The sequence below is a fragment of the Leopardus geoffroyi genome, chromosome X (assembly GCF_018350155.1).
Source record: "Leopardus geoffroyi isolate Oge1 chromosome X, O.geoffroyi_Oge1_pat1.0, whole genome shotgun sequence".
NCBI classification, from domain to species: Eukaryota; Metazoa; Chordata; class Mammalia; order Carnivora; family Felidae; genus Leopardus; species Leopardus geoffroyi.
In genome coordinates this window covers 12,425,157-12,437,868 of record NC_059343.1, presented here as the reverse complement: position 1 = coordinate 12,437,868, position 12,712 = coordinate 12,425,157, and the positions used below count along the sequence as shown (strand labels likewise).

At 38.3% G+C, this 12,712-nt stretch overlaps 1 protein-coding gene across 8 annotated transcripts in view; it reads left to right on the top strand.

Moving 5' to 3' along the window:
- Positions 1-12,712, top strand: part of AP1S2 (adaptor related protein complex 1 subunit sigma 2) — a 28,587-nt gene that overhangs the window by 2,988 nt on the left and 12,887 nt on the right. For 6 of the 8 annotated variants that reach the window (XM_045472556.1, XM_045472551.1, XM_045472553.1 and 3 more), the window contains exons 3-4: positions 6,952-7,060; positions 7,675-7,812. In XM_045472556.1, the coding sequence (XP_045328512.1) occupies positions 6,952-7,060; positions 7,675-7,812 (247 nt within the window). Of the gene's footprint in view, positions 1-6,951; positions 7,061-7,674; positions 7,813-11,981; positions 12,077-12,712 lie in introns of all 8 variants that reach the window. The other 2 variants (XR_006711068.1, XR_006711069.1) reach the window with 1 other exon arrangement.

Sequence of the window (12,712 nt, the reverse complement as noted above, 5' to 3'; positions counted from 1 at the left end):
TTGGATGGATAGACCATTTCAGTCATATAGATGTTTTGAAACTATGTATATACAATATCTCTTTACTAGTGTTAACTGATTTGAAGTATACTTGTGGTGGAGGTGTAATTAGATCTGATAATTTGGGGAAGAATAGATTTTTAAATTTTTGGTGTTGCAAAATGTCGCACACATTTGCTTGAACGCTAAGCTTTTATTTTTTATTTTTTTAAAGTTTATTTATTTTTTAGAGAGAGAGCGAGTGAGCATGAGCAGGGGAGGGGCAGAGAGAGGCGGGGGACAGAGGATCCAAAACAGGATCTGTGGTGACAGCAGAGAGCCCTGATGCAAGGCTCAAACTCACAAACCTCGAGATCATGACCTGAGCCGAAGTCGGATGCTTAACCGACTGAGCCACTCGAGGGCCCCTGAACGCTAAGCTTTTAAAAAAAATGTACATCTTGGGGCGCCTGGGTGGCTCAGTCGGTTAAGCATCCGACTTCGGCTCAGGTCATGATCTCACAGTTCGTGAGTTCGAGCCCCACATCGGGCTCTGTGCTGACAGCTCAGAGCCTGGAGCCTGCTTCGGATTCTGTGTCTCCCTCTCTCTCTGCTCCTCCCCCGCTCATGCTCTGTCTCTGTCCTTCAAAAATAAAATTTAAAAAAACCATAAAAAAATGTACATCTTTATTAATATCTGAAAGTCTTTCAATACCTTAAAATACATTTCTCAAGATTGGGCTAATCAGGTTAAAAGAAATATAATTACTTTGCTCTCCATTTCCCTTCCCTTACAAATAATTTACTGTATTTAAGATGAGTGTTTCTGCATGTCAGAAATTGTCTTCTGTAGGGAAGTGCAGAGAACTAACAGGTATGGGCTGCAAGGAGAGTTGAAGAGAAGTCTGGGTTTTATCTCCATTTCCTTTATTCCACTCTAGGTATGGATGCGTTTTTTTTGGTGGGGGAGATGGCAGAGGAAGTAATGGAGATTATAGGACATCGAGAATATTTTAAATACCATAAACTCCTCTTTCCAGTAGAATAAATTTAGTCATCTTTGGGCGATTTTGTATCCAGTGTTTGTTTTAGTACTTGTTGAGAAAAATCATAGCATTTTAGAGCTGAGAGAGGTCTTAGAATAATCTAGTCAAGTGATTGTTTTAAAAAGCTTGTTGCCCTCAAGGTTAGAACCCTAAATGAAACAAGTGGAAGTGGAGGTGCTCTCATGAAATCAGGACTGGGATCTTATACCCCTGCTCACTTGGCCTGTACCCTCTGTATAGGAGAAGTGTTTTTTGTTTGTTTGTTTGTTTGTTTGTTTGTTTTAAATAAAACGCTACTTTGTTTTTAATGTTTATTTTTGACACACACACACACACACACAGTGTGAGCGGGGAGGGGCAGAGAGAGGGGGGAACACAGAATCCAAAGCAGGCTCCAGGCTCTGAGCTGTCAGCACAGAGCCCAATGTGGGACTCATCCACGAATCATAAGATCATGACCTGAGCCGAAGTAGGATGTTTAACCAACTGAGCCACCCAGGTGCCCCTAAAATGGCTACTGTTGATTAAACTTCAATTTTAGAAAAGAAGAATTTGGGAGACCTTACTTGTTCAAGGTCACGTTCTAGTTAGTGACTGACATGGAGACTAGAACTGAAATATTAAGCCTGGAGGCAAAGGTTTTAAATGGGGATGAGAAAAGAGCACATCTGTATTTCTTAAAAGATCCTTGTAATAGGAGAATGGGTAAGGGGAGCACCGGGACTGGCACCTGAGGGGTCTCTTAAGGAGACCGCATTATAATGAGGCCCTGAAGGAAGACTGCTGCTGTGTGCACAGCAGGTGGAGAGAGCTGTTACTATGAGGTAAGTTTTAGAAGACTTGGTGGCTGCTAAAAGGGGGGAGGGCAGTGGTTCCACATTTCTGGTTCAGCTGACGGGTAAATAGGAGGTAGCAGACATGTTGACTTTGCGATGCCTGTATGACTTCCATTTGAAGATGCCTAGTTTTCTCGGGGTGGGTGTGGAAGTCAGGGGGGAAACGAGGCATAAAGTGTTAGATCACCAGCATTCAAAGGGCAAGCAAAGGGTGTATTGTATAGGGTCAGTAACGTCAGGGAAAGGGAGACAGTTTTGCAAATTAAGTCACCATTGCCAAAATTGCAAAAACAGTTTAAATGAAGAAAAGAATCTTTTAGGTTTTACAATGAGAGTTCATAAAATGCCATCTGTGGGAACATTTTCAGTGAAATAGTAGGAACAGGAGTCTCGAAGAAATGGAGCAAAGTGTGAAGAAGAGGTGGAGACTTTTAAACACCAAGTGTAGACTATTTGGGGAGCTTTGCTCTGAAGATACGAAGAGGTGGTAACCACCCATAGATGCAGGAGTCGGAAACAGGGTTTTTAAAAAGGTGCGAGTGACTTAAGCCTATTTCTAGATAGGGGAAGGAGTCCCCCGTGTGGAGGAGGAAAATACCAGCAAGGGAATCAATCCCAGGAATCGAGATTCCTGCAGCAGAAGGCAATGGCCTGTTAAACAGAGGGAAAGAAAGCACTCGTTGGTATTCCCGCACACAGGATTCAGCCCACCCACGTCGGGCCGCCACTTTTTCTTATGAAGGGCTATAAAGGGTAATCTAACCTGACTCTGATACTTGTATCAAGCGGCTATAAACAAAAGGTGCACTTAAAAAACAGCTTTATTGAAATAAAATTCACCTACAGAAGTTAGAATCTTCAATTTTTCGACACATCTGCCCCATTTCATACTGAAAACCTCATGTGTTATATTTAAGGACATATTCTTTGTAAGGACATATTCATAGAAACAGGTGATTTTTTTCCCCCTTAGTCCAGCTGGAAGAGAAGACCTTTTTAAGCAAAAGAGCTATCACTTCTGAGAGATTGTGAACCAGGACTCTGGCTGTTCCTGTCAGTAAGTGGTCTTTAGGTCTTCCTTCCCCCCTTTGTCTCAGTCACATTCTGCTTGCTGAGTATTTCACTTAAACAGTTTCCCCTCTTGGAGAGCAGGTGGGGGGGGGGGGTGTTGATAGGGATAATATAGCTGAAAATACAGACTGAAAATCAGGGGACTGGAGTTCTGCTTGGTTCGCACCCTTAGCTAGTTTTGTAACTTTAAACAAGTCATTTTTCCTTTTTTCCTCATGTCTGAAATAAATGCTCTTGAAGATCCCTTAAAGGCTGAAGAGTGTATTTTATGCAGCATGCTATGGAAGAGGCACTAGATTAAAGTTTTACAATGAGTTTAAAAATACATAGGTCCAAATTACTAGTTTGAGAATTTGCCAGAATACCTTATTTTCTTTACTAACAAAATAATTTTTAATGACATACCGGTGGGATTGAGAACAGTTTCGTTACATTCACCCATAGTCAGCTGACACTTAGCTGACTGCAGAGAAGTCATGTGTTTTGAGTATAAGAATAGGCACTTTCAGATGTTCTCTGAGTGCCAGTAATTAGAGTAAGCCTTAATCCACTGTGCTAAAAATAACCAAACATGCCTTTCTTCTTACTAGTCTATTATTAATTTTACTTCAGATTTAGACTTACAAATATGTACTAAGAAAACAAAATGAGCTCATAATTGAATTTTTTAAAAAGCCTTTGGCTCAAAAATAGGGTTCTCTTGGTAATCTTTTACTAAATCAGTGAAACAGCATTTACTTCACTGCCTCTTCAAACCTCTTAAAATACTGCCTATTCAGTTTTAATTTTTGCCAGGTGCAGGATTACTCTATTTAATACAGTTCCTGGTTATTGTTTTTAATATAAAACTTGGGCTTTGGAGTCAGATTGCTGTTCCTAGGGAGGTTACTCAATTAAGCCTGGGTCTCCTGTAAATGCAAGTAATAATGCTTTCTTTCTAGAAGAGTTGTGAGGATTCAAATAGTAAAATATGCAAAAGCCTCAGCTAATATTTAGTGTCTCATTCAGAGCGAGGACTCAGTGAATCTTACCTGTCACTATTCTGTTTCTTCAGTAAGCTTTCTGTAAAGTGGTGTCTTAGAATCCTGATAACTAGCTGTTCACTTACAGCAAAGAATTTGTTTACTTTGATGGCTCTTTGTCCATTCTACATTTAGGTAGAATTGCAGGATTTTAAAAATACTATCAGCTGGGGCGCCTGGGTGGCGCAGTCGGTTAAGCGTCCGACTTCAGCCAGGTCACGATCTCGCGGTCCGTGAGTTCGAGCCCCGCGTCGGGCTCTGGGCTGATGGCTCAGAGCCTGGAGCCTGTTTCCGATTCTGTGTCTCCCTCTCTCTCTGCCCCTCCCCCGTTCATGCTCTGTCTCTCTCTGTCCCAAAAATAAATAAACGTTAAAAAAAAAAAAAATCAACTTTAAAAAAAAAAAATACTATCAGCTGATGCTTAGACACATCAGTCCTGCTGGTATTTAAAACAGTTCTTTAATTTTAAGTTTATTTATTTATTTTGAGAGAGAGAGCAAAAGAGAGAATATCCCAAGCTGTAGCACAGAGCCTGATGCAGGGCTAGAACTCAAGAACTGTGAGATCATGACCTGAGCCAAAACCAAGAGTTGGACACTTAACTGACTGAGCCACCCAGGAGCCCCCAGTCCTTGTGATAGTTGAGTTAATATTTCCAAGTGATTCTACAGTTGAAGACCGATGACTAGTATTTCAGTGCTGTTTATTTGTAATAAGGCAGCACTGGCAGTACTGTGGATGAGGAGCAAGGACCATGGGGCAAGCATTCGATTACTTCACAGTAGCATTGTCGAAATGCTGACATTAAGACTAAAAGGAATTTTACTATTAGTAACTGACTTAGTAAATTCTTTCTAATGGGATTATTGAAATAGCACCCTGTTCATGTGCGCTGTTCATGGCTGTTTTTTATCTACCATTTTAATGCCAGTTCCTTTAATTTTTAGTTTTCTTTTTTTTTTTTTTCAACATTTATTTATTTTTGGGACAGAGAGAGACAGAGTATGAATAGGGGAGGGGCAGAGAGAGAGGGAGACACAGAATCGGAAACAGGCTCCAGGCTCTGAGCCATCAGCCCAGAGCCCGACGCGGGGCTCGAACTCACGGACCGCGAGATCGTGACCTGGCTGAAGTCGGACGCTTAACCGACTGCGCCACCCAGGCGCCCCAATTTTTAGTTTTCTTAATTCAGGGACTTGTAACGTATCATTTGTATCAATTTCCCCAAATTCAAAACTATTTGGTGAGCGTGGGTTAGGGAGGGTGGAGAATTGGAACATCCCATTGCCTGTTAAACAGGTAAAAACCATAGGGTAGGAAAGAGAGGAAACATTTTGTTAAAGTTGGAGGTGGTGCCCTGTTATGTCCTTCATGCTAATAAATGAACACATTGGAAAGCCCCCTCTCTAAGACTGCAACAGACTCTCCTACCATTTTAAATAACTTAATGTGTGAGTCCGGTAGAATGGACACGGCAGAAAAGTCAAACTGTGGATGACAAGGGAGTCCCTAAGGTGGAGTGGGAAAAGGCCTGGAGTTGATGTCCAAAGATCAGATTTCTTGTCCCAGAGCAACCACTTGGCAGACCCTGTACTCTTGGGGCCTCAGTTTTTTTGTCCTCTACCCCCCACCCCCCAGTCAAGGATGATGGTGCTTGCTGTTGGAAAGATCAAATAATTGATCTTTACTTAATCAGTTGATAATATTAAAATTAATAGAGGATTCTGTAAATACTAGTTACTCTCATACTGAAGAGCAGAAATTCATTGGGTTCCAAAATAGATTATGTGTTTGCATATATTATTTTCCATCAATGCTATGAGCAGTAGTTGCTCATCGTGTTTCCCCAAAATCCCTTAAATGCTCCTCAGTGAAAATTACCATCTAAACTGAGACTTGTTAAGAATGTCATAGGTGTTTTGTTTTTTGTTTGTTTCAAAAGCCTTTAATACACTTAAACCATTTGAAAATGTTCTTTTAATCCTCCTCAAAGGACTTGGTCATTGTTTGCTATGCCTCAAGGTTGTCTTAAGTTTTGGCTTCCTTGAGTCAAGTACAGTCTAGTCCCATGTGCTACAATCCTAATTTGGAAGAGAATATTTACTTTTTCAATCGTATTCTTCATGAAGGGTAAATAACCAAAACTTTCATTTAACAGGTAGAACTTGGAAAATTTGAGGACAGGTTTCAGTTTTCCCCTGTTCTCTTTCTCTAACTTCTGTAAAAACAGAGCTGTTCTTTTCTTGGAGTTTATTCCACAGATCTAGAAACCTCCTTTTAAAAAACAATTTTATGCTATTAGAAGTCAAGATAGTAGTTACCCTTTGGGGTGGCAGGTGGTGAACTGGAGAGGCTAGGGGAGGGGATTCAGGAGTTCGATAATCTGTTTCTTGATCAGGGTGCTGATACACAGGTGGGTTCACTTTGAAGACTCCTTAAGCTGTACATACATGATTTGTGTTCTCTTTGTGCATATTAACGCTCCAGTAAAACATTTTGGGACATTGGCTTCACATTGACAATATCTTCAATAAGTCCTTTAGTCGGAAAGTTTATCTTCTTCCCTGTTTACTTGTAGTTTGCATTAATCACAGTGCATTTTGTTTTAGTTAAGTAAACACAAGATCGTATTTCATACAATTGAGGGCCGTTGTATTTCATTCAATGTGTTTTGTAACTGGGTCCAGCTATGTTTTAGAATATTATATGTATTTCTATGAATATTCTTAGAAAGGAGCCTGAAAGGAAAAAGAGCAGAGTAAGTTTCTCTTTCTAGATGGTGTGATTTGAGTGATTTTTTTTTTTTCTTGCCTGTACCTTTCAAACTTTCTCTATATGCATTCATTACTTTTGCACTCCGGGAGGAAAATAATCTACACTGTTGTAAAAGGGAAAATGAATTGTTTAAGTATGGGGTCTTTCACAATAGGATATGAAAATATATTTAGAAAACATGATTATAGAGTAAAATTTTTTCCACATTTGCTTTTGTTACAGATATGCTAGTCTGTATTTTTGCTGTGCTATCGAGGATCAGGACAATGAGCTAATTACCCTGGAAATAATTCATCGTTATGTGGAATTACTTGACAAGTATTTTGGCAGTGTGAGTAGTATTTTGTTTTAGAAAATTGAATGCCATAGTATCTTTTTTTAATCTTTTCTGTAACAAGTTTATTATTTGATTGTCTTGGGGATTCTGACTCTTTGAAAGTAACTGCGGGAGAGGGAAGGGCTGACTCTGACTCTTGCCAGCGTGCACAGCCACTTAACTGCCGCAGTGCTTGACCCCGCTGCCTCATTTAATGACGGTCGTGAGAATAAGGTTTAAAATAGTGAAACAGAAAGGAGTTCAACTGCACAGATTAACATTCTGGAAGTGCTTAATATAGAATTTAGATTTGGTAAGCAGTTACGATCACATTATCCGGGAAATACGTATTTAAAAAGATCAGTTTTTGTGAGTAGAAAATTATTAAGTTGCCCATGTTGGGAGCTTCCAGAATCAGGTCTTTCTTACTTAGCTTGTAGGCGTTGTGTTTCCAAGTACTTGAGATTTGAGAAATATGCTGACTAAATTGATGATGCTTAGTTAGCAAGATTGCCATTTTTAGAAAGAATTAAGATGGATTTGCTCTGATCAGATTTTATTCACTACCTGATAGTGGGTAAGTACCTTTTGCTTTTTTCAGTTTTACCATTGTTTTCCTTGCTTTTCAGGTGTGTGAACTTGATATCATCTTTAATTTTGAGAAGGCTTATTTTATTTTGGATGAGTTTCTTTTGGGAGGGGAAGTTCAGGAAACATCCAAGAAAAATGTCCTTAAAGCAATTGAGCAGGCTGATCTACTGCAGGAGGTAAGCTAATCAGAGTTCTCTTCGCTGGGCAGTAGCATGTTTTGCTCTTGCCAGGGAAGTCTCAGTTGTGCTCCCTCATTCGTAGACTCTCAGAAATTACTCTGAAGCATGCTTGGCATGTAGTGTCCATGTACAGTTTCTTGATGGGAATATGTGTCCATCTCATCAACTCAGTTATCTGTGGATGGATTGTTTACTTTGGAGATGGTCTTTCATAATGATGGCCCATTTTTGGACCCTAAAACACGAGAGTCTGAACCTTTAGAGGACAGACTAAGAAGGGAAAAGATTCATCAAGATAACAGGAATTTGAGAACTCTCCATCCGTTGTTGTGAATTACTTACTTACGGTAACCCCTGTTCTCCATCAGTTGACTGTGAGACTGTGGCGTTTTCATCCCAGATTGGTTCATATTTTCACCTCATGTCCATTAAGTGCAAATGTAGCCAAGCAAATGACAGTGTTATAATTACACTTTTTGTAGACGTCTGTAGTTTTATGTTAGCAAGACTAACTAAAAGGTAGTTGGCCTTCTCTTGGCTCTTTTTAAATAACAAACCGTGTTCTGTCAAATGACTGTGTTCTTATTTTGCCTTGATATCTATCACGAGAGCCATTTATAAACCATCTTCCCTTTTCAGTTTCCATAGTTGTCCTGGGTTAACTGTGTATTTGTTGTTTCTGGACCTTCAATTTCCGAAGTTTAAAGTTTCACAGATAGGGCCACCTTTTTCAAAAAACTTAAGGATACCTTAATTCAGATACCAAGTTGAATTATGCTTTAGCAGTAATTGTGGTTTTAATCAAATAGAAAGGAGTAGTGAATATAAAAAATGTATGTTTTCATTAAGATAATTGCCTTTTTTACTATGAAAGGAGGCTTTAAATCCAGTTTTTTAGCATTTCTGCTATAACAGAAATGTGAACTAAGAAGAGTAAATCTCTTTTTGTCCATTATAATTTCTAGTGGGCTCCTGTGGGAGGAAGGGCCTCAATAATGGCTCTGCATCAGTCACTGACTGGGTCAGTTGTGAGGATTGCTCAAAGTTGGGACGATATCATCCAGAACATACACCTGTTAAACGTGAGACAACACATTGTGCGTGTAATGATCTCGAGGTACCGAAACAGTGGTTAAGATGCCTGCACCAGTGGAATCTTTGGTTGGCAGCCCTGATGCCATCCGCTGTCAGTAGTGAAAGGGGCACGGCGCCTTTCCTGAGTGCGTACAGCTGGCCGCAGTGCTTTAGTCATTGATTGCAGACATGTCACTGGGGAGATTTCTTTTTTAACTTCTGATATTCTGACCGCAAGCTCATATGTGGTTTTAAAGTTAGCACCTCCTTATTTTGCTGTTTACTAATCAGACTTTTCTAAAAATTCGGTTAAAAGCAGAATCAGGAACTATGAATTTTTCATATTTGTCTCTTCCCTTGTTCACTTTTATATTTTGTTATTATGGAGCTATATTATGTCAGATCCTGGTATTTCCTCCAGGTTCTTCATCATTTCTTGATTAATTCCATCTGCCTTAAAACATTTTAAAGTTCTTGAAGTTCACCTTTTAATATATTTTTTTCTGGAGAGTAGTGTTTAGGGTACTGATCTCTCCTGTGTCTGGACTGTTGTTTAAACTACTGGGAACTTGCTATTGACTTTGTAAATACGGCAAATGTACTAAGTTTACTTTATAGCATGTGTTGAGTATTTGATGTATCAGGGATAAAAACGTTAGTACAAGTCCATATTTATTTGTGTGTGTGTGTGTGTGTGTGTGTGTGTGTATCTCCCCTATTAAAGTATTTTAATAGTAAATAATACCTCCCTTTTTGAAGCAGTGTTTTTTTTATCTTTAGTAGAAAGGAGTAGAGAGAAGCATGGGATGTCTATGGTTCCATGTAAGATTTTCCTTACCCTGTCTCACCCTAGTTTAAAAAAATTTTTTTTGACTGCTATTAATTAGAGTTTCTTACCTTTAGAAGAGAACTTTTGCCCAGTTTCTTATCTGTGACCTTAACGTCATTTTGTACATAAACCAAAGTGATAGTACATTAAGACAGTTTCTATTTGGTGTCTGAATAAACCATTTTTCTCAATGTAGCCATTCAGTTCTTGAGGAGGCAGAATGTGGCTAGTCTGTTCTGAATTTAGAGTGAGTTATAATACATTGCAGATTAAGGCTTTTATGAAGCCAAGCTAAAGTCTCTTTGTGGCAGTAAGTCTTCAGATGATTCTGTTCAGGTTAACCTGTTACTCATTTAGCTTATTTGCCAACATACTGTCACAAATCCAGGGATGACAAGATGATTGTTTCCTAAAATAGATTCATTTATATGTTGATACATGATACATGTTTACATCTCTAGGAGAGTATCTGAATATTATGTTCATAAAATAGATAGTGGAATAAGATGAGAAAAAGCATTTCACAGACTGCTAAGTTTCTAAAATTTCTAAATTTGCTAAAAATTTCCCTTTTACCCAATTTATATAAACATGTTTTGGTTTGTTTAGGTAGTCCTTTAACAGGCAAACAGGGCAGACCATCAGGTGATAAAGTAGGTTTTCTCTTAGCATATTACATATAGTCAGTCATGAGATCAGGTCTGGACACTGACAACAAAAAAGAACTATGAAATTAAAAAAAAAAAAAAAGAACTATGATGAGAGCTAATGCTTACTGAGTATGTATTTGTGAAGCATCCTGTGCTAATCGTCAACATGCCCTGAGAAAGATCATGAGTACCTTTTTAACAGATGACGAAGGAGAGGCTCAGTGAGGTTCCAGCAACTGGTCCTAGCATTCCAAACCCAGATCTGCTAGACTTCAGAGCTGTGTGAAATCTTAACCACTGAGCTCTGTCCATCTCTCTCCCTTCCCCCGTCACCCTCCCCACCACCCCCTTTGTGTATTGTCTTGGTATGTGTATTTTAAACTTTCTGTTTTAGGTACCAACTTCTGTGTTTTTCAGGAATAAAGAGATTAATCATTCTGGAGGTTTTTCTGTATGGAACAGAATAGATTTTCTAAGATACCATTTTTTACCTTTTATACTGAAGATTTTCATTGTCCACATTATCAGTAGTTGGTATTTTTCAGTTGGATGCAGAAATAATAATTGTTTAAATCGTTTCTTCTCGGATTTATCTAAACTCCTGGATTTATAGTAGCTCTTTTGGTCTTAAAATTTGGGATATAGTATTCATTTAGCCTATGTCATGAAATAATTTTGCTTCCAACATTGTAAATATGGCTGTAAAGACACTCATCTAAATGCAAGTTTAAATTTGTGGAGGGCCTAATTAATTACTTTTCCATGTATTGTGACTTTTCTATTTGGTGTCAGGTCTTTTACTTGAATTGACTATTTCCAGACACCAAAGATACCTTTAAATTTATAATGCAAATATTTGTTGGCTTGATGTTACATGGGAAATCGCAAAATAATTTTGATTTTAGACCTTTTAAAATCTGTGAAGTATACATTTCTATCCTTAAGAATGTTTTTCTTCAGAAAAATTTCTCTTTTACCTGATTTGTATATATGTCACATATATGTTCAGGTAGTCCTTTGTTTTATAGACCAACAGGACAGACAGACAGTGGATACGGTAGCTGTTCTATTAGCATATTATAATCAGTAATGAGAACATAACATCAATGGGTATTTGAATAATTGCTACGATATCAGACACTGTGATCAAATAATAAAGATCTTTTTTATTTTACTTAATTACTTGGTAAATAGTGGTTCAGTTTTGACATTTCTAGACTGAACTGTACGTGTATTCCTTTTGTTATTTGGTTCTGTGAATACATAGATTTGGGGGTAAAGCCCAGAAAAATTGGTCTATTATCCAATTTTTAATGTCTGTTGGAATTTAACACGTTTTCTTAACATGCCACTGGTACTTGATTCTTAAATTACTAAAGTGCAACATGCTGAGATTACTAAACTGACATTCTTTGCAATACTTGGAACATTCCACCTCCCCACCCACACCACCAATTAAGTGCCTATTTTAAGTTAGCTTTTTGTGGGGGAGGACCTGGGGGAGTGGTACAGTTGATTTATAAACATACATGTAATGACCAAGGAAATGTAGAGTGCATTTTCTTTGTAAAGTCAGGCACTTACCAGTTTTTCTCTGCTCCTTAATTTTATAGAGCCAGAATGAAGAATGGGGAGGTTTGTCTGAGGATATCTTATGATAAAGAGCAGTCTAAGGCTTTAGTCCCTTTGACCCCCAACTTATTTCTTGGTAACTACTAAATTTACCATCTTTGTGGCATGGATAAAGTGGGGTGTTATGCAAAGACTGTTGCACGTGAGATGATTTCAAGTCCTTGCCTGATCCGTGAAGATCAAATAGTTAAATACCGGGCGTCGGGCTTTAACCTCAGCGGTAGATGCATGATGGTGTTGATCAGCGCTTTGAGATGTGTCAGCCTTTCTTTTTTATACTAACAGCATCATTTTGAAATTTGTGGGGGTTTTCCTTTTGAGCTTTGTTTGCTGTTGGTATTGTTTCTCACAAAGTAATCTGAGAAATGAAAAATAAGTGAGGTACCAAAAGCAAGCATTACACTTATGAATTTGCTTCTACTTCGAGATGATCCACTTTATGAATAGATTCACTCGGATTTGCAGTTGTTAATCTGCCTCAGCTAGAAAGTGGTGCTCTGTGGAGAATTAGCGCTGCTAAAATTGATTTGTTTTAGTGCTGGGGCTGCATGATATATCTTAGTACTATGCAACATCTTTGTGGAAGTAATAATAATAAATCTGTTGGACTGCATAAAAATGGAAAGGTAAGAATCTTAGAAAAAGTGATTTTTAAAAATGAATCTTTTGTAACCTAAAATTATTTTTAAGTAAATAAGTACTTGGAGTATTT